A 22,614-nucleotide genomic window follows, 5' to 3' on the forward strand; every position below is an offset into this window, starting at 1 on the left:
CCATGGATTCATACATTAATTTCCCCTTGAGATGAACGGGTCTCGTCACAGAAAACTGCGGTGGCCTGCCGCCATTTTAACCACGCTGAATTTACTAACACTCGAGCACCGAGAAGCCGAGCTGTTGTCGCATCCGATGTATTCAAATTTGGTTATTTGAATGACATTTTGGCCGTTAACCATCTTGGTGCAATCCCTCTGCGGGTCACATTCAAGGTAGGCGGATTTCCATTACTGTATATTGGCTTTGAATTGCCACGCAATGTCTGGTCGGTTCTTAAAAGAACCAACAATGACAGATGTGCCGATTTCCTGCGCAAGTGGAAGAAAATAATTTCTCCAAGTTTTGAACGTGTTGTTGAAAAACAGACTGTTCATCATGTACTTCAAGAATATCCTCTGAGAGCTTTCCCTGGCGATCCAACTGAGTTCCTGGTTATGACGGAGGGATTAATAGACTACATCAGTGGCCTGGATATTAGTTTTTAATTTAAGACGATTGTAAATATTAATTTTTAGTGATGTAGCCATACGCTAATTACTTTCTTCTCCGCAAAAAACATGTCATCAGCATATATGATATGAGGTATCCAGATGTTTGACGTCACTGCGTCTAAACACTAGATGAAAAGCAAAAACGAAAGCGTAGATCGTTGATAGACCCCAACAATAATTGGAAATTCAATTTTCAATAAGCATTGAATTTTTATAAGTCGATGTATATCATACGTATTCCCTGTACACCAGCTGGATGGTTCATCACGTGTAAAACAGTATCTAATGCCATTATGATTCAGAACGAAAATCAAATACATTCTGTTTAATTAAGACACATAGTGATATTAAGTCGTTAAAGTATAACGAATAGCTGTGGTTTTTACGACATTCCCTAATAAAATACGCCGACCAAAGCCATAAACATCTATATAGTACACGTCATTGTATCTCGAGGATTGAAATTTACTGTGCAACATATACATAGCATTTAATAAACAACATACCCTCATAGGCAGGCAGGCTGACCATGGACATGGTAAGTTAATTAACACCAGCTCTCACTCTTGAACCATGATGGATTAGCCTCGGACGTTTAATGTCAGCTCGTAGCCAATTCCCACGCATTTACCCCTAATTGCCAGCAATTAACGTTTTACTCAGGGAGAAGGCTCTATTTGCAAATATGTTGACCTTTCATTCTTATCAAAACTCTCATTACCATCATTATTATTATCAATATTTCACAATATTACAATAGGTACTGAGTACCCATTCGGAACCAGATACAAGGAACAGGTACTATATATATACTTTTATTTCTTTTACATACAGATCAGTCTGCCGTCATAAGAATCGAGGGCTGTGAAAAAGAAGCAGCAATCCAGAAAGGAGTGAGGCAAGACTAATAGTTTGCCCCCCTCCTTTCCAATATGTATTAAGAACAAGCGGTGAAGGAACTCAAAGAGGAATTTGGAAAAGGAATCGCAATCCAAGGAGAAGAAATTAAAACCCTGAGAATTTGCCGATGATATTTTATCTCATTCTGCAGAAGATCTGGAGAAATTGCTGAATGGGATGGACAGAGCTTTGGTAAGGAGTGCAAAATGAAAATAAATAAGTCCAAAACAAAAGTAATGGAGTTCAGTTGAACGAAGTCAGGTGGTGCAGAAAATATTAGACTAGAAAATGAAGTCTTAAAGGAAGTAGATGAATATTGCTACTAACGATGGCAGAAGTAAGGACATAAAATTCAGACTAGCAAGTAACAAAGGCCTTTCTTAAGAAAGATGCTCACTTCGAACACTGATATAGGAATCAGAAAGATGTTTTGGAAGACTTTCGTCTGGAGGGTGGCATTGTATGTTAGTGAAACATGGACGACAGCTAACAACTCAAAAAGAAAGAGAATAGAAGCTTTTGAAATGTGGTATTACAGAAGAATTCTGAAGTTGAGACGGATATATCGAATCACGTATGAAGAGGTACTGAATCGAATTGCTGAGAGGAGATAGATTTGGCTAAATTTGACGAGAAGCAGGATGATAGGACACATCTTAAGACACACAGAACTTGTTTAGTTGGGTTTTAAGGGAAGTGTAGGCAGTAAGAACGGTAGGGGTAGACCAAGGTATGAATATTACAAGCAGATTAGTGCAGATGTAGGGTACAGTAGTTACGTAGAGATTAAAACATTAGCACAGAATAAGGGTGGCATAGAGAACTGCATCAAACCAGTGTATTAACTGATTACTCAAACAACAACAACAACAATTATTTTACAAAACTACTGATTATTTACAAAGTGGGGTCATGCAGCTAATGTTCCATCTCCAAAAATATTCCGGGCGATCCGACAGGTGGCTAATATGACTGCTTTCTGAAGTCCTATGTAGCAGTGGCGCATGCCGGGATCAAGACGTGGTCTACCACTAGACTTTAGGTTATCCCTTTTTGATTGTTGGTTCAGTGAACTTCAAGCTTTAAGCGTTTCGAGCTGCAGCCAATAGCTAGGGGAGAAGCCTGTCAAGGCTGTTGCACAGGCTACTGCCCTGGCCTCTGCTAGTGTCAATAATCAACACATGATCAGTGCAGCCTAATGTTTAGAAAGGTAAAAGTCCGACTTTGGATAGAATGCTTGCCTTTGGTCCGATGGCCCCGGTTCAATTCTTAGAATCACACCCCGCCCCCTCGTACTCTTAATTCACCTGGCTTGGGGACTGGTTGTTTATGACGTCTTTGCCATTCATTTCATCCTCGTTAGGTTACCACCAAGCCTATACAGATGCCATGCATTATTATCATTTGTACTAGTATTATTAGTATTACATTAAAATTATTATTATTAAATTAAAAGTTTGAATTTTACAGTATTACCAGCGGTCGTACCCGTCGATCACTGGTTTATTAGCTTCCCCGAGAGATCGGTCGTGGTGTCCGACCCATGATCACGCGTTCTATTCCAACCAACAAAAGAGAACATTAAACATGAAAGATTGCATTTCGTTTTAGCAGATTTGCCTTTAAAAAGATATCTATATTACTCCTAATAACAGCATCCCTGCAGTGTCTTCCTACAAGGAAGTAGAAGTAAACGGGAGTGAAATACCAGCACTCTGTTATCAGAAGTATAAGGTGACGAAGTATATTCGGTGAGGAACGCATGGATGTTCGTTAACACTAGCGATCTGACGGAGCGAAGCCTAGCACACCTATCCCCCCCGTTCCCCGCAGCTATCGACATTCAGCAGCATGCTGCGCAGGGTGAGGCGAGGGAAGGGGAGAAAGACGTAGCGCTTGGGCTGCAATATCAGTCTCCGAAGCCTTGCTCTCAGAAATACAGTACATGCGACATTGTTTCTCATTGCGTTCAAGTTTTGTAAATGGAACAATGTGCCAGATGCTTACATTATAATGTGCTTTAGATTCGTTCTTATTTGAGGTTTGAACTTCACCGATAGCCTCGGTAGGCTCATTATACGCCACTGCTATGTAGCTGAGCGGGTGCAGATTGAGAATTTTGAAGCTTTTAAGCAATGTATTTAGAATCAGTGTACGTGGATATTTTCTCCGTGTTTACTGTCTGCAGGTTGTGGGAACTAGGACATGCAATATCTATGATGTATCAAGGTTACGTTACGTCTGTAACTTCTAAATAATCTTTATGTGTCTTTCAAGTTTTCCAGTAAATTTCTGTTGTGATGTGCTGACTCAAGAGAACTCTGGAACATTAATGTATCAATGACGTCTGTGTATTAACTCTTGGTCTTCCGTATCTTGAGGTAATATACCAGAGTGATAAAAATGTAGAGCTTTCCAGGTATCTTGTGCTAACGCGATGTCCTGAAAAAGCAGAATTATCTAGAAACGTAGCCAGAATGTACATAAAGAGTGGTGATTATGTTGTGAGTTGATTTAGTTGTTCAGTTTCGAAGATGGTGTAAGTCGTGATTTGTGACTCAGCGAGGCGTGTTTAGTATCGACACCACTCGACGGATCAGTTGAAATTTAATGTGTATATATGTAAATGTGTGTTTGGTGAGAAAATATACGAGTAGTCAGCGATAGCAGTGATTTTATTTTTCCACATCGCTGCATCTACTTTAATTTGTATATTATTACTATTTTATTATAGGTATATATATGCACAATTTTACAATCTTTGTGCGTCTTCCAAGTTTTTCAGTAAATTTCTGGTGTGATGTGCTGACTCAATTGTACTTTTCCGGTACAATGTACATGGCAGAAGTAGGCCTACTATTCAGTACATACGCGTATGCTCCATACATACATTTATACTGACATACAATATTGAAAAATAAATTTGACAGATATTTATAGGGTATTTACAATACATAAATAGTCAAAATTATTAGTAGATGATTTTCATTAGTCCTCTGTATATGGTGGATGGTCCCTGCCAATAAACTTCGTTACTATATGGCAAGTAGCTAGGATTGCTACTTTTTGTAATTCTCTGTAAGAGAGAGGGTGGATTTTAAGTGCTTCAATGCTCCTGTGTAGTGTCTTTGGTATAATACCATTACATCCAATCACTACTGGAATGATAATAACGTTGTTGAGTTTCCACATGGCTTTTATTTCTGTGGCCTGATCTTTGTACTTGGATATCTTCTCTGTATGTGTTGATTGAAGGTTGTGAGGATGTCAATTATGAAGCAGATTTCCTTGATTTATTTTTAAAAGTTATATCTTGTCTATTTTATTATTATTATTATTATTATTATTATTATTGTTGTTGTTGTTGTTGTTGTTGTTGTTGTTGTTAATACGCTCACTTAGGGCTGCAGAAAGTACTTAGAGGAGTTTGATTGCCTTCCTTTGTGCACATATTTACCTCATTTCTTTGCTGTGAGTTTCGTTTCTTTCTTTGGTCCACGTTGTTCAGGTCGTTTTCTTCGGTTTGCCCACATGGACAGCTTACCGTTCGTGAATTTTGGATCTAAAGATCTCCCTCTTCTGGATGTTTTCTTGTGTGATTCCTGTCAATTTAAAAAACAATCGCTTTTGTTTTCGTCGATCTATTTCATAGTGCCTGCTTTTGCTTTACTCGTGTTTTCATAGAATTCGACTATTCGTTATGTGAGTCTGTAAAGAATCAATTGTTGTGCCCGCAAAATTTTAATGAATGTTTCCTAAGGTTACTCTGAATGTCTGTGTATCATTTGATTGCCAGTTTGTTTTTGACTCTCTATTGTTCGCCTGTGAGTTTCAAGCCTACAATTTCCCTTGCAATTTTGCGTTCTTTTCTCTCAATGATTTCCATGTCTATTTCCCTGCTCACAAGTTCTGTTTCCAATCTATAAATATATTCTGTGTGTTGTTCCCACTTTTTTCGTAACTAGTTTTGTTGGCTTTTGTTTTGATTCCAGTTTGCTGATGTGTTTCATCGTTTAATTTTTCCGCATTTCTTTTCATGTAGTTTGGTGCTTATTTGTTGCAGGTAATGTTTCTCGTTTTCTTTTTTACTGATATCTGAAGACCGGCTTTCTCCGCTGTTTCTTCTAGGATATCGATGTGGTTTTGGGGTACTGGGTTTTCTGAAGTTAGGTTATTTCAATAGGAACGGATCCTGCCCAGGGGCGTAACATTTGGGCCTTCAGGGCCTGCATTGCAGGCGGGCCCGGACATATAAGGGTCCTTGGATACTCCTTGCATGCAAATAAAAATAATATAGGCCTATATCTAGCCTAATATTTTATACAATCAGTCGAAATGGCTTGTTTTACAATTTGTACGTAGAGGAATTATTCCCGTTTAGTTATTACAATTGTGTTGAATATAACACAGCACAGCTGTAAACGCCTCTCGCCACACCTCCCCCTGTAGGGGGGAGCGGTAGAATTAACACCCACGGTAGCACTTGCCTGTCGTAAGAGGCGACTAAAAGGGGGCCGGGGTCTTTCAACTTGAGAGCGTGGGTTGGCGACCATTGGGCCCTGATCTGATTCCTGGCATTGCTTCCACTTACTTGTGCCAGGCTCCTCACTTGCATCTATCCTATCCGACCTCCCTTGGTCAATCTCTTGTCCTTTTCCGACCCCGACGGTATTAGAGCACTCGAGACCTAGGGACCGGGCAAGTTGGCCGTGCGGTTAGGTGCGCGCGGCTGTGAGCTTGCATCTGGGAGATAGTGGGTTCGAACCCCACTGTCGGCAGCCCTGAAGATGGTTTTCCGTGGTTTCCCATTTTCACACCAGGAAAATGCTGGGGATATACCTTAATTAAGGCCATGGCCGCTTCCTTCCAACGCCTAGGCCTTTCCTATCCCTTCGTCGCCATGAGACCTATCTCATGAGACGTAAAGCCAATTGCAAAAAGAAGAGACCTAGGGAATCTTTCATTTTCACGCCCTTCGTGGCCTTGCCATATTATATAATGTTATTGAAATAAATTTCAGTCAGGCATGGTAAAAAGTAGTGAATCGCAGGATAGATGAGACCGGAAGTCTATGGAGACATCAAGTCGCTGGATATTGCGCGATACTTCCTCGGGACCATGAGAAAGGCTTGGCGTCACCAGAAGTTAGCACATCTCGGCACGTGTAGAAGATGTTGGCTAAGAGAAATATTCAGCCAATGAGAACGCGTGGGTGTGGCAAATATTAAGTCTGGATCGCGCGAAATCATAATCCCAGGTTAACCAACATGATAATTGCATGGAGAAAATATGGATATAAAGGAATCAGTTCTGTTATTTGACGGATTTCCACAGGTCGAAAAGTGAAATATAATCAGGAGTACGCTATATAAATAATCTGAGTAAAGGTGATGTCATTTAGAGTGTGTTATATGGTGTGTTATAATTAATATTAAGTCATTATGAATTGCAAGCACGCTGATTGGCTGCTCTTTTAAACATGCGGGAATCCCATAGCTACAGCGGCATTAGCCACGTTTCCTTAGCGTCCCAAGCTTTGGAGACCGTCACTCTGATTAAGTGAATCGTCGGGAGTGAACGTGGTACGTTATTGCTCCGATACTTGTGCGTGAATGTTGCCACGTGGAGAGATATATAACAGTGTATGGTTTTATGACCGAGAAACAGTGCTTTTAGTCGTGCAGTTTACTGAATTAACTGGTGCAGTGCTAAATTGCCGATTATATTATGCCGCAAAGTTTACTCCAGATAAATAGATGGTAATAATAGCCGCAGATTGGAAAGTGAAGAAGAGACGCTCAGCTGTATTGCATTTCGTGTCGGTCGCGTTTCGCGAAGAACTTTCGAACCGTACCGCGAGCCGCTCTAAATAACTGTATATAGAAACCCTAATTGTTTAATTTCAAGTGTGTTTGTTTGTCAGTGAGTTGTCTTAGTTTCACAGCTAACAAGGGTTTGTTCGGACCGTGCAGAATCGAGCGGTGTGAGACATTCACCTAAAGCCTTCTGAGCTGCAGTGTTCAGGAACTTTCATCAGGAAGATGGTACCGCCCACAGAAGAAAGAAGATTGTTTCTATGTGTTAAAGCAGTGCTCACCATGGAGTAACAGCATACCCTGGCAAGGATGTGAGCCGTTGCCAATGTCCAGAGAGTCGTCCAAGATAAGACGCATGTTTTTAAATTAGATGGCATGTTATATGAATCATGTTTAAATACTAGTGCAGTTTAATGCAGGGATTTTCTTTAACGTAAATTTAGCCTGACGGCATGTGTTTATTTCACATTTGTAATGTTGTAAATACGGATAAGAGAGGAATGCGTGATTTATATATTTTTATTTTACATTACGATTAGTTAGATGGAATAATGAGGGAGTTGATAGGATTTATTTTGTTGGTATATTATGCATGATAATTAGCTTAGTATTATTCCGATATTCTTGTATATTAGGATTAGATTGACAAGATCATCCACTTTCCTAGTTAAACACTTGCTACGTTGAGAATAAATTCAATTTAATTTTGGTCATTTAGAAAGTTAGTAACAGTTAGATTGCATGACGCATGGAATTTCAGAAGCTGACATGTGTGGAGCTGCATCGCAACGTTGAATGAAAAGGAGTCTTCCAATGTAGGTTGGAAACTGTTTCGCACAATGATTTGTATGGGAATCGAACCTGGTTTCATAATGGGAAAGGCTGATAAGATTGTAAGAAATATAAGATGTTTTAACGCATGCTGATTTATGAAATTAATTAAGCAGGCTGACTGCATGCCTGATGAAGTGAAACGAATGATGTGTAGTGAATATGTCCTTGCTATTATATTCTGAGAGAATATTGATAATCAGAATTGACGGAAATTGATGCCAGACCAGTGAGTCTGATGTGTGTGATAAATTATTGTAGCATGCTAGTACGAAGCACGATTGTGCAGTCGAGGAAATATGATATCGCCTTACAGGTTTACTTATCAGCCGTGTTTACATAGACAGCGTGAATGAGATGTTATTTCCGTGATACAATCTTGGCGAACAGCAACCAAGCCTCAGTGCAGTACTGAGTTCTAACATTTCCTTTCAGCCCACAGCACAGAAGGAAATATGTGACGGATGAACGCGCTTTTGAGTGCGCAAATGCATTGCTTTCCATATGTTTAATAAAGAATAATAATGTTTTCTCTTACAGGATGGTGTTTCGTGATATTTCATGTTGTTTGGATATTTTGCCTTGTTGTTTAATGGGGAACAGCGCGAGTGCTGAGTAATATTGGTCGTCAATCTAGTTCTTACTAGATCTTTTGGTGAACCACGTTTCACGTCGAGTCAGTGTAGTATGTAAGATTTCCCTTTCCTTATCAGATGTAGATATGTGAGATACTTTGCTTATTTTGTGTTCATTGTAAATATAGCGTAGGGAAATGCCACTAGTATTTTTCATAATTCATATCGTGTCCCATTGCGTCTTAATTTTCCTTTTTTGTTAATTCTTACGACGTCTCTATAAAATTAAAACCCGTATCAACGTGATACTTAAAAACGTGTTACTCCATGCGAATCGAATACGTATTTGGATACGCATACGTATACTATTACATATAATGAACTTTGGACAATCAGATCATAAATATTTTTAAAAGTTCACAAGTATTCAATGTTGTGCTTGAACTTTCATTTTATATTTAATTCTTTGAATAATTCACGTTTTAATGTCCAGTTCTTTTCAATTTTTGAGATTATGTCATTATCGTCTTTATTATTTGATTTACTTGTTTTCTGTTAGTATGATTCGGGGTTATTTTGTGAATAAACTCATCCTTCGAGCCTTTGACCACCTGAATGAAGTCCCGCGAGCACCAAAGAGAAGGTCACGTACCACCCAGGAAAGTCAACTGCGTAAGGCTTATAGCTCTCACTTAAGTGTGGAATAAATGGAATATACAGAGCCCTCTTCCTGTGCCTGCTGAACATTCTTCACAAAGCGAATAGTTGGTTCCAAACAAAATAGCTTTCCTTGCTGGCCTGTTAATTACGATATCTGCTGGATCGTCTGCAAATGCTGGTTCTATAGATTGTTGTGGTGTTGCTTAGTCATTTCGGAGGAAATTCAACCCAGTTACGATTCTCTCTTACATTAATCGAAGAGAAAATGAAAGAGGTTAGACCATTCGTAGAATGAAGGTATCGTCAAACGAAAAGGTAAGGGCCAAGAAGGGTGTGAAAATAAAAGACTCCATAAGCCTCGCAAACCTAATACAGTCGATCGGAAGAGAACAAGAGTTGACCAAGGGAGGTCGAACAGGAAACATGACCGTGAGGAGACTGACACAATTAAGTGAAAGCAATATCAGACTTATATAGAGGCTACCTAGATGACAGCCCCTGGGGATTCCTCTTTTAGTCACTTCATACGACAGACAGGGATAGGAAAGGAGTAGGACTTGGAAGGCAGAAGCCGTGACTTTAAATGAGATACAGCCTCGTAAAATGACTGATGTGAAATTCGGGAAATATGGAAGAGAATCTTCAGAGCTGCCATCGGTGGAGCCCTAACCCACTATCTCCCTAATACACTCTTACAGCTACGTGAGTCGTACTGTGTTGTCAACTCCCTCTGTCGTATTTCAGAAAGGAAAATATTATCAATCTGTCTCATATTTATTTATTTATTTATTTATTTATTTATTTATTTATTTATTTTTCTCTTGATGGACATAATAATAATAATAATAAGAAGAAGAAGAAGAAGAAACATTAACACAGCTTTAAAACATTTTAGACCGAGCTCGATAGCTGCGTTCGCTTAAGTGCGGCCAGTATCGGTATTCGGAATATAGTGGGTTCGAACCCCACTATCGGCAACCCTGAAGATGGTTTTCCGTGGTTTCCCATTTTCACACCATGCAAATGCTGGGGCTGTACCTTAATCAAGGCCGCTTCCTTCCCATTCCTAGCCCTTTCCTGCCCCATCGTCGCCATAAGACCTATCTGTATCGGTGCGAAGTAAAGCCAATGCAAAAAAAGAAAAACATTTTGGGGTGTATTTAGATATCTTGGGAACATTCTGCAGACCCAGTACAAAGAATAAAATTGGCCGTGTAGTCTAAGCTTACAGCCCAATGCTTTTCTACTCGATGTATTCTCCATCAAGAGTTAATGTATTTTAGTAACGACGAGAGAAATTCTCGACCCACGAAATCCAGCTTGTGCTGTAAGATAATCTGAGTGGAATGAACTAACACAGTTAATCTAATCCAAGAATTGTAAAGAACATACCAATACCTCAAAAGCCTATGGGAATATGCAAGACCAGTTGAAGACTGTCGTATTTAATCTAGTACTCTGACGTGATTCTGTAATGTGATATGATTACTATTTTGTATTATATTATTATTATTTCGTGTTGCTATTTCTAACCTAGTGCAGCCCTTGTAAAGTAGTTCCTCCGACAAGGATAAGTGGCATCTGCCGTGCATAGGAAGGGCCGAAGACCAATACGCTGGCCACTCAACCATGAAACCGGACGACGTATTAACTGAGTGATGTTGCCACTGGATTCTGACCACTGCGTCCACAGTTCGATTCCGATCCAACACACGGAAGATGAAATGAAATAGCGTATGGCTTTTAGTGCCGGGAGTGTCCGAGGACAAGTTCGGCTCGCCAGATGCAGGTCTTTTGATTTGACTCCCGTAGGCGACCTGTGCGTCGTGATGAGGATGAAATAATGATGAAGACGACACATACACCCAGCCGCGGTGCCAGCGAAATTAACCAATTAAGGTTAAAATTCCCGACCCTGCCGGGAATCGAACCCGGGACCTCTGTGGCCAAAGGCCAGCACGCTAACCATTTAGCCATGGAGCCGGACACACGGAAGATATTTGATATGAAAAGTCTGATGATCATCACAAGATTGATAGTCACGTAAAAATAGCACTTTCTATCACTAATTACTTATATATTTACCATTGCAAAGTAGATACGAAAATCATACAATAAGTATCAGAAGAGTATTATGCTTTTGTTGTTGCTGTTGGTTGGTCAACATTCCACAGACTTGCTTGATGCAGCTCTCCATGCCACCTTATCTTGCACTAACCTTTTCATTTCTACGTATCTACTACATCCTACATCTACTGTAATCTGTTTGTGATATTCATGCCTTGGCTACCCCTACCCTTCTTACCGCCTACACTTCTCTCAAACACTAACTGAACAAGTCCTGGGTGTCTTAAGTGTGTCCTGTCATTCTATCTCTTCTTCTAGTCAGATTTAGTCGAATTGTTCGGCGACGATGGGATAGGAAAGGCCTAGGAATGGGAAGGAAGCGGCCGTGGCCTTAATTAAGGTACATTCCCAGCATTTGCTGGTGTGAAAATAGGGAAACCACGGAAAACCATCTTCAGGCTGTCGACAGTGGGGTTCGAGCCTACTATCTCCCAATTCCTGGTTACTGGCCGCAATTAAGCGATTGCAGCTATCGAGCTCGGTCAGTATTCTTGTGTAACAACACATTTCAAAAGCTTCTATTTTCTCCCTTTCTGAGCTAGTTATCGTCCATGTTTCCCTTCCGTACAATGCCACGTTCCAGGCGAAAGTATTCGAAAACATGTTTCTAATTACATTTATTTTCTTAAAAACTTCCTTACTTATGCCTTCGTTCGTTATTCTGCTACTCAACTAACTACGGAAAACGATTCTCAGAACAGCCGATGGTGCGGACCAGTCCCTATCCGTCTCCCGAATGCAGAGGCGTAGAGACACGGCAGAGCCGCGGCCACACATCCTCTGCTCGGTTGGTCTGTCGGAGTGCAGAGACAGACCAGCCGTGTACACCTGTAGGCCGAAACCCACTCCGAAACCGACAACCCTTTAAGACCCTAATCTAGTATTTTCTGTATCGCCTGACTTCATTCGACTGCACTCCATTTTCGATTTATTTTCATCTTATACTCCTTCTCCAAGACTGTATCCTAAATTGCATTCCTCTAAACAAAATTCACGCAGTCTGATCCAACAATTCGATCTCATGTTTTGTACTCGTTTCCGTATTACGGATTGAAGACCTTAACCCGACAGCGTGGAGCACACGTCATGCAGTAGCCGTCTGCTGGTGTGGAGCGACGTGTACCGCACAACATGCAGTACCCGTCTGCTGGTGTGGAGCGACGTGTAGCGCACGACATGCAGTAACCGTCTGCTAGTGTGGAGCGACGTGTAGCACACGACATGCAGTAACCGTCTGCTGGTGTGGAGTGACATGTAGCGCACGACATGCAGTAACCGTCTGCTGGTGTGGAGCGACGTGTAGCGCACGACATGCAGTAGCCGTCTGCTAGTGTGGAGTGACGTGTACCACACGTCATGCAGTAACGTCTGCTAGTCTGGAGTGACGTGTAGCGCACGACATGCAGTATCCGTCTGCTGGTGTGGAGCGACGTGTAGCGCACGACATGCAGTAGCCGTCTGCTGGTGTGGAGCGACGTGTAGCGCACGACATGCAGTAGCCGACTGCTGGTGTGGAATGACGTGTAGCGCACGACATGCAGTACCCGTCTGCTGGTGTGGAGTGACGTGTAGCGCACGACATGCAGTAACCGTCTGCTGGTGTGCAGGGACGTGTAGTGCACGACATGCAGTAACCGTCTGCTGGTGTGGAGTGACGTGTAGCGCACGACATGCAGTACCCGTCTGCTGGTGTGGAGTGACGTGTAGCGCACGACATGCAGTAGCCGTCTGCTGGTGTGGAGTGAGGTGCAGCGCACGACATGCAGTAGCCGTCTGCCAGTGTGGAGTGACGTGTAGCACACGTCATGCAGTAACGTCTGCTAGTGTGGAGTGACGTGTAGCGCACGTCATGCAGTAACGTCTGCTAGTGTGGAGTGACGTGTAGCACACGCCATGCAGTAACGTCTGCTAGTGTGGAGTGACGTGTAGCACATGTCATGCAGTAACGTCTGCTAGTGTGGAGTGACGTGTAACACACGTCATGCAGTAACGTCTGCTAGTGTGGAGTGACGTGTAGCGCACGTCATGCAGTCGTCGTCTGCCAGTGTGGAGCGACGTGTAGCACACGTCATGCAGTAACCGTCTGCTGGTGTGGAGTGACGTGTAACGCACGACATGCAGTAGCCGTCTGCTGGTGAGGAGTGACGTGTAGCGCACGACATGCAGTAACCGTCTGCTAGTGTGGAGCGACGTGTAGCACTCGTCATGTAGTAGCCGTCTGCTGGTGTGGAGTGACGTGTAGCGCACGACATGCAGTAACCGTCTGCTGGTGTGTAGTGACGTGTAGCGCACGACATGCAGTAGCCGTCTGCAAGTGTGGAGCGACGTGTAGCACACGTCATGCAGTAACGTCTGCTAGTGTGGAGTGACGTGTAGCACACGTCATGCAGTAGCCGTCTGCTGGTGTGGAGTGACGTGTATCGCACGACATGCAGTAGCCGTCTGCTGGTGTGGAGCAACGTGTAGCACACGACATGCAGTAACCGTCTGCTAGTGTGGAGTGACGTGTAGCACACGTCATGCAGTAGCCGTCTGCTGGTGTGGAGTGACGTGTAGCGCACGACATGCAGTAACCGTCTGCTAGTGTGGAGCGACGTGTAGCGCACGACATGCAGTGGCCGTCTGCTGGTGTGGAGCGACGTGTACCGCACGACATGCAGTAACCGTTTGCTGGTGTGGAGTGACGTGTAGCACATGTCATGCAATAACGTCTGCTAGTCTAGAATGACGTGTAGCACACGTCATGCAGTAGCCGTCTGCTGGTGTGGAGTGACGTGTATCGCACGACATGCAGTAGCCGTCTGCTGGTGTGGAGCGACGTGTAACACACGTCATGCAGTAGCCGTCTGCTGATGTGGAACGACGTGTAGCACACGACATGCAGTAACGTCTGCTAGTGTGGAGTAACGTGTAGCGCACGACATGCAGTAACCGTCTGCTAGTGTGGAGCGACGTGTAGCACTCGTCATGTAGTAGCCGTCTGCTGGTGTGGAGCGACGTGTAGCGCACGACATGCAGTAGCCGTCTGCTGGTGTGGAGCGACGTGTAGCGCACGACATGCAGTAACCGTCTGCTGGTGTGGAGTGACGTGTAGCGCACGACATGCAGTACCCGTCTGCTGGTGCGGAGTGACGTGTAGCGCACGACATACAGTAGCCGTCTGCTGGTGTGGAGTGACGTGTAGCGCACGTCATGCAGTAGCCGTCTGCCAGTGTGGAGCGACGTGTAGCGCACGTCATGCAGTAGCCGTCTGCCAGTGTGGAGCGACGTGTAGCACACGTCATGCAGTAACCGTCTGCTGGTGTGGAGTGACGTGTAACGCACGATATGCAGTAGCCGACTGCTGGTGTGGAATGACGTGTAGCGCACGACATGCAGTAGCCGTCTGCTGGTGTGGAGTGACGTGTAGCGCACGACATGCAGTACCCGTCTGCTGGTGCGGAGTGACGTGTAGCGCACGACATGCAGTAGCCGTCTTCTGGTGTGGAGTGACGTGTAGCGCACGACATGCAGTAGCCGTCTGCTGGTGTGGAGTGACGTGTAGCGCACGTCATGCAGTAGCCGTCTGCTGGTGTGGAGTGACGTGTAACGCACGATATGCAGTAGCCGTCTGCTGGTGAGGAGTGACGTGTAGCGCACGACATGCAGTAACCGTCTGCTAGTGTGGAGCGACGTGTAGCACTCGTCATGTAGTAGCCGTCTGCTGGTGTGGAGTGACGTGTATCGCACGACATGCAGTAGCCGTCTGCTGGTGTGGAGTGACGTGTAGCGCACGACATGCAGTAACCGTCTGCTAGTGTGGAGTGACGTGTAGCACACGTCATGCAGTAGCCGTCTGCCAGTTTGGAGCGACGTGTAGCACACGTCATGCAGTAGCCGTCTGCCGCTGTGGAGCGACGTGTAGAACACGACATGCAGTGGGCGCCTGCTGGTGTGGAGTGACTTGTAGCGCACGACATGCAGTAACCGTCTGCTAGTGTGGAGTGACGTGTAGCAGACGTCATGCAGTAGCCGTCTGCTGGTGTGGAGCGACGTGTAGCACACGTCATGCAGTAGCCGTCTGCTGGTGTGGAGTGACGTGTAGCGCACGACATGCAGTAGCCGTCTGCTGGTGTGGAGTGACGTATAGCGCACGACATGCAGTAACCGTCTGCTGGTGTGGAGTGACGTGTAGCACACGACATGCAGTAACGTCTGCTAGTGTGGAGCGACGTGTAGCACACGTCATGCAGTAGCCGTCTGCCGCTGTGGAGCGACGTGTACCACACGACATGCAGTAACGTCTGCTAGTGTGGAGCGACGTGTAGCACACGTCATGCAGTAGCCGTCTGCCGCTGTGGAATGACGTGTAGCACACGACATGCAGTAAAGTCTGCTGCTGTGGAGTGACGTGTACCACACGTCATGCAGTAGCCGTCTGCCAGTGTGGAGCAACGTGTAGCACACGTCATGCAGTAGCCGTCTGCCGCTGTGGAATGACGTGTAGCACACGACATGCAGTAACGTCTGCTGCTGTGGAGTGACGTGTAGCACACGTCATGCAGTAAAGTCTGCTGCTGTGGAGTGACGTGTACCGCACGACATGCAGTAACGTCTGCTAGTGTGGAGCGACGTGTAGCACACGTCATGCAGTAGCCGTCTGCCGCTGTGGAATGACGTGTAGCACACGACATGCAGTAACGTCTGCTGCTGTGGAGTGACGTGTAGCACACGACATGCAGTAACGTCTGCCGCTGTGGAGTGACGTGTAGCACACGTCATGCAGTAGCCGTCTGCCGCTGTGGATTGACGTGTAGCGCACGACATGCAGTAGCCGTCTGCTGGTGTGGAGCGACGTGTAGCACACGTCATGCAGTAGCCGTCTGCCAGTGTGGAGCGACGTGTAGCACACGTCATGCAGTAACGTCTGCCAGTGTGGAGCGACGTGTACCGCACGACATGCAGTAACGTCTGCAAGTGTGGAGCGACGTGTAGCGCACGACATGCAGTACCCGTCTGCTGGTGTGGAGTGACGTGTAGCACATGTCATGCAGTAACGTCTGCTGGTGTGGAGCGACGTGTAGCGCACGACATGCAGTAGCCGTCTGCTGGTGTGGAGTGACGTGTAGCGCACGACGTGCAGTACCCGTCTGCTGGTGCGGAGTGACGTGTAGCGCACGACATGCAGTAGCCGTCTGCTGGTGTGGAGTGACGTGTAGCGCACGATATGCAGTAGCCGTCTGCCAGTGTGGAGTGACGTGTAGCACACGCCATGCAGTAACGTCTGCTAGTGTGGAGTGACGTGTAGCACATGTCATGCAGTAACGTCTGCTAGTGTGGAGTGACGTGTAGCACACGTCATGCAGTAACGTCTGCTAGTGTGGAGTGACGTGTATCACACGTCATGCAGTAACGTCTGCTAGTGTGGAGTGACGTGTAGCACACGACATGCAGTAGCCGTCTGCTGGTGTGGAGTGACGTGTAGCGCACGACATGCAGTAACCGTCTGCTAGTGTGGAGTGACGTGTAGCAGACATCATGCAGTACCCGTCTGCTGGTGTGGAGCGAAGTGTAGCACACGTCATGCAGTAGCCGTCTGCTGGTGTGGAGTGACGTGTAGCGCACGACATGCAGTAGCCGTCTGCTGGTGTGGAGTGACGGGTAGCGCACGACATGCAGTAACCGTCTGCTGGTGTGGAGTGAGGTGTAGCACACGACATGCAGTAACCGTCTGCTAGTGTGGAGCGACGTGTAGCACACGTCATGCAGTAGCCGTCTGCCGCTGTGGAGCGACGTGTAGCACACGACATGCAGTAATGTCTGCTAGTGTGGAGCGACGTGTAGCACACGTCATGCAGTAGCCGTCTGCCGCTGTGGAATGACGTGTAGCACACGACATGCAGTAACGTCTGCTGCTGTGGAGTGACGTGTAGCACACGACATGCAGTAGCCGTCTGCTGGTGTGGAGCGACGTGTAGCACACGTCATGCAGTAGCCGTCTGCCAGTGTGGAGCGTTGTGTAGCACACGTCATGCAGTAACGTCTGCCAGTGTGGAGCGACGTGTACCGCACGACATGCAGTAACGTCTGCTAGTGTGGAGCGACGTGTAGCGCACGACATGCAGTACCCGTCTGCTGGTGTGGAGTGACGTGTAACGCACGACATGCAGTAGCCGTCTGCTGGTGTGGAGTGACGTGTAGCACACGACATGCAGTAACGTCTGCTGGTGTGGTGTGACGTGTAGCGCACGACATGCAGTAACGTCTGCTAGTGTGGAGCGACGTGTAGCGCACGACATGCAGTACCCGTCTGCTGGTGTGGAGTGACGTGTAACGCACGACATGCAGTAGCCGTCTGCTGGTGTGGAGTGACGTGTAGCACACGACATGCAGTAACGTCTGCTGGTGTGGTGTGACGTGTAGCGCACGACATGCAGTAACGTCTGCTAGTGTGGAGCGACGTGTAGCACACGTCATGCAGTAACCGTCTGCTGGCGTGGAGTGACGTGTAGCACACGACATGCAGTAACGTCTGCTAGTGTGGAGTGACGTGTAGCACACGTCATGCAGCAGCCGTCTGCTGGTGAGGTGTGACGTGTAGCACACGACATGCAGTAACGTCTGCTAGTGCGGAGCGACGTGTAGCACACGTCATGCAGTAACCGTCTGCTGGCGTGGAGTGACGTGTAGCACACGACATGCAGTAACGTCTGCCAGTGTGGAGCAGCGTGTAGCACACGTCATGCAGTATCCGTCTGCCAGTGTGGAGCGACGTGTAGCAGACGTCATTTAGTAGCCGTCTGCCGCTGTGGTGAGACGTGTAGCACACGACATGCAGTAACGTCTACCAGTGTGGAGCGACGTGTAGCACACGACATGCAGTAACGTCTGCCAGTGTGGAGCGACGTGTAGCACACGACATGTAGTAGCCGTCTGCTGGTGTGGAGCGACGTGTAGCAAACGTCATGCAGTAGCCGTCTGCTGGTGTGGAGCGACGTGTAGCAAACGTCATGCAGTAGCCGTCTGCCAGTCTGGAGCGACGTGTAGCACACGTCATGCAGTAGCCGTCTGCCGCTGTGGAGAGACGTGTAGCACACGACATGCAGTAGCCGTCTGCCAGTGTGGAGCGACGTGTAGCACACGTCATGCAGTAGCCGTCCACTGCTGTGGAGTGACGTGTAGCACACGACATGCAGTAGCCGTCTGCCAGTGTGGAGCGACGTGTAGCACACGTCATGCAGTAGCCGTCTGCTGCTGTGGAGTGACGTGTCAGACACGCATTGCGCCGTATCTGTATTATCGTTCCATTCGTGAGTTTCTTTCGAACAATGTCCGAGGTCTCTTCACAGACATCTAGATAAGGCTTTATTCTTTCGTTTCATGCATCTAGCGATCCATTTTAACGATTTATTGTCAAGTTATCGATATGTAAAGTTCATCGACTATTCGCTCGTGTACTTTTCTCGCAATGTCGTCGGTAAACACGGATATTTTTTCTAGCAATGCTATACAAGGCATGTTAAACAAGTGCTTTAGTGATTATGAAGATAGTAGTTATAATTTTAGCGATGATTCTGATGACAGCGATGTTGATATTGCCGAGTTAGACCGTGATGAGGCCGAAATGATACAGAAGAGACTGTTTTTCCGACACTATTCGTCCTAGATGTGTTAGTGTACTTTTTACAGAGATGGCATAGATAAATACGCAAGAAATAAACATTTTGTAAGGTCTTTTTATCCCAAGGTATAGCTCTAAATGTCGTGCAACCAGTAAAGTCTTCCAAATGTCTCTTTTTCACTCGAACTCGTCCAGCTGTGTGCAACGGAAACAAATCACTACGCTTAGCGTTATATAAAGTCCCGAGGAATATTATTTCCATTTCTATCTAGAGTAAGGGAATTGATACCAGTCAATAAAAATGAGATGTATGTTACCTTAGTCCTCTTCGTGTTGATGGGAATAGTACAGAAACTAAATTTTAGGTCTTACTTCTCTAAAAATTGTACTGCTGTCTCGCCCCTATTTGATTCATATGTTTAGACAAACTTGAACCATATGCAAATGACCTCACTTCAACGACGAGACTAAACACACTATATATGATGGACCAAAAAACTATTTCCAATGTAATCAAAATTGGTTGAAAATTAACAGAGATATGGTATCATAGAACAGTTTGGTGCACAGATATGCTAGCCCTTAAATGCCGAGTTAAAGCTCCTCCCACATCCAGTGAAGGCTAGATTGTTAAAATGCTCCCGCTCAGAAGAGTTAAATCACTGATCTCTATACCTGAATGGCTGGTAGCTTGGGTAGCAGTAAGCCGAATAGAAGGTGACTGGCGTAGTAAGATGGCAGCGAGCGCATAGACCACGAGGAGCGCGCTTGATTTGTTTATATGCTTAGTTCAGTGACGCCAGGCCTCTTGATTGTAGTTCCAGAGTGTTCTGTGCTGTGTTATTGCAAAGTAAATAGTAGTGTATTTTACGAATTTAGGTTCGCTGCCTTGTAGTATACTTGTGGATTACAAGATTCAATTGAAATATGTATGTGTTTATCTGAAATATGAATGAAGAAACATTCTACGGGGTATTAACATACCGCAGTGTTCAGCTTATGGATGTACGAACAGAACCGATTGGCAGAAGGAGAAATCATTTCATCGGGGAGTTTTATACTGTTCATAAGAATCTTCCTAGGGTAGTGTTTTGAGTTTTAGGTTTATTGTGTCTTTTTTCGCATATTCCGAGAGCAAAATGGCAATTAATTTTGGTAGGTTTCCTTTCTCGAGACCCGAACTTCTAAGATCATGGATTATCACGCGGGAGAATAGGGAGCCTTCTAAAACAGCTGTTCTCTGCTCGGATCACTTAAAGGAAGACTGTTTTGATAGAAATGGACAAACTGTACACCTTAGAAGTGATGTACAGCCAACTGTTTTCAATTTTACTGAACATTAACTGCGAGTAAAGATTTTCTTATATTTTTTTATTTCTCATAATTAAACTGACGGTTTCGATGAAATAATTGACGTGACCTTATAACAATCTTAGAAAATGAAGTCTGGAGGAATTCTAGACCTTATTTACATCAGTAATAATTATGGGTTTCAGACACTGGAGTGGTGGGAGAAGGGAAAGTATGGTGGGTGTTTGGGGCTATCCCATTATACTATTCGTGGTATTTGGGACTCTTTTAACTGGTGTTACATATTTCTGATGATGACTATCAATATCGCTTTGCTAGCTGAATTTAATTAAAGAGGTCTGTAATAGTAAATTAAGCTGCAGGTAATGTGATATATTGACAAGTTTTGAATATTTGCTGGTTTTATAAATGTGTACATTTGCTTCAATGATATTTTAATTTGATAATATGCGCGTTATTTCATGGAAACAGGAAACAGAATATCATTATCAAGCACCGATTACGATATGTCGAATCTAGGCCTGTATAGTGAGCTACGTTTATAGGTACATCATTTTAAGAATGCATAATTTCGTGGCATACATGTATACAATTTACAGCAATGTTTCCAGAAACTGGTTGTCACTCGTATTGTGTTACCGATCGCTAATTGCATGTATTCAGCACCTAAGTTAATATTTGTCGGCCGTTATTATACACTCATGTTTATTGCTATTCCGGAGATTTACTGACCTCAAAATGACGTGTCAGTGATCCCAATGTCCTTATGCTTTGAGTGAGCATGTCTCTATATTTTTAATTATTCCAATGCGCCATTAATTGCGACTTAAAATTGACTATATTATCATTGCTTCCTCATAAGGAGAGCTCTAGGTTGGGTACGCCAACATGGCGAACCGCGCGCTCAACTTGGCGTACTTTCTCCTGCAGCGGAGACCTGCCATCAGCGATCCATGTATAGAGATCAGTGAGTTAAATACAGAGCCACTTTATGAACATGCAATGCGGGAAGCATACTCACCCTTGGTCTTGAGGCGCGCCTGCTGCAGTGGTTCGCTGACAGCCCGTTGGATGCTCTGAGTGCGCCACGAGGTAGTGGTGCCGGAGGTGCTGCAACAATCCGATTCCTGGGCACTGCTGAGCCTTCTCGCACACTCAGGCCCATATATCTCGAGAAGCAGCTCGTCCACCAGACGAGAAACCCGCCGCTGTCGCTGTTGTTTAACCGCCTCCTTGTTAACCTCACTTTCCTCTTCGATGGAAGATTCTCGAGACAACGATCTGGAACCACAACTCGACTGGCGCTGCCTCTGGACCGATGTTTTAGCCTGTGGTATCGCCGAATCATACGAATACGATCGTCCGCGTTTCAGTCTTTCCTCCCGGTTTATGTTATATGGATGGAGCTCGGAATCGTTAGCACAGGATTGTCGATCGTCAGCTATTTCTTCTTCTTTCATCGAGGATAGCACACTGTCTTTAGAATCTCTCCTTACCATACCACTATACTCGGAAATGCTTCTGGAGTAACGAGGAACTATCGCTTTCCCATTCATAAACGCTGCACCATCCGATTTGGAACGCCCAAGCTTTCTGTTCTTTATCTTGGCATTTCTGTATAACTCAAAAGTAAGTCCCCCGTTTTCATAAACATTGTTGCTAGTCCAGAAGTCCTTTAACATGAACGACGCCTCCTTTATATCTGGTGTTGACTGCGGCGCGATCACCAAATCACCAAAGACACTATGATCTACACGCTGAATGAAACTGGCCATCTTAATTAAACTTCGTGTGAAAAGTAATTCAAATACTAAAACTCCCGCAAATTTTCTTGTAAAAAAATAAGTCTATTTTGGCACTGCCACGTTACCCCGCAAAGTTTTATAAACAGCAATGTTCAGATGATTTCATTAGGAATTTATCCTCTACTTTTCATGTTTCCATATCTTCCCTGAATTGAAGTAAACTTATAAATCGTCTGATCCCGTGATTCCTAGATCTGTCAACCTGAAACAGAGAAAATAAAACACAAATGTAAAGTTTTACTTGCATTGTCAACTATACCCTTTCGTAATAATTTGGTTTAAAAAATAATGGGTTCCAGAACTTGTCGTGATTGTTGTTGCTGCTTTTAATACCCTGTGCGCCAGTAGTATCGGTGAGGAAAAATAAAAAAAAGGCTTTTAAAATTGTGTTTGCATTGTCAACAATACCTTTTTTACTCACTTGATTTGAATAAATGACGGGTTCCTAAACTGACGTTATTATTGATGCTCCTGAGCTGCCTCTGTGGATCAGC

General features: G+C 44.8%; 1 protein-coding gene across 1 annotated transcript in view; it reads right to left on the minus strand.

Moving 5' to 3' along the window:
* Window positions 1-22,253, minus strand: part of LOC137502782 (uncharacterized) — a 142,886-nt gene extending 120,633 nt beyond the window's left edge. The window contains exon 1 of the mRNA XM_068229769.1: window positions 21,337-22,253. Within this exon, the coding sequence (XP_068085870.1) occupies window positions 21,337-22,090 (754 nt within the window). The 5' untranslated portion in view covers window positions 22,091-22,253. The remainder of the gene's footprint in view (window positions 1-21,336) is intronic.
* Between the last annotated feature and the right edge of the window lie 361 nt (window positions 22,254-22,614).

This window comes from Anabrus simplex, chromosome 1, assembly GCF_040414725.1.
Source record: "Anabrus simplex isolate iqAnaSimp1 chromosome 1, ASM4041472v1, whole genome shotgun sequence".
Lineage (NCBI taxonomy): Eukaryota > Metazoa > Arthropoda > Insecta > Orthoptera > Tettigoniidae > Anabrus > Anabrus simplex.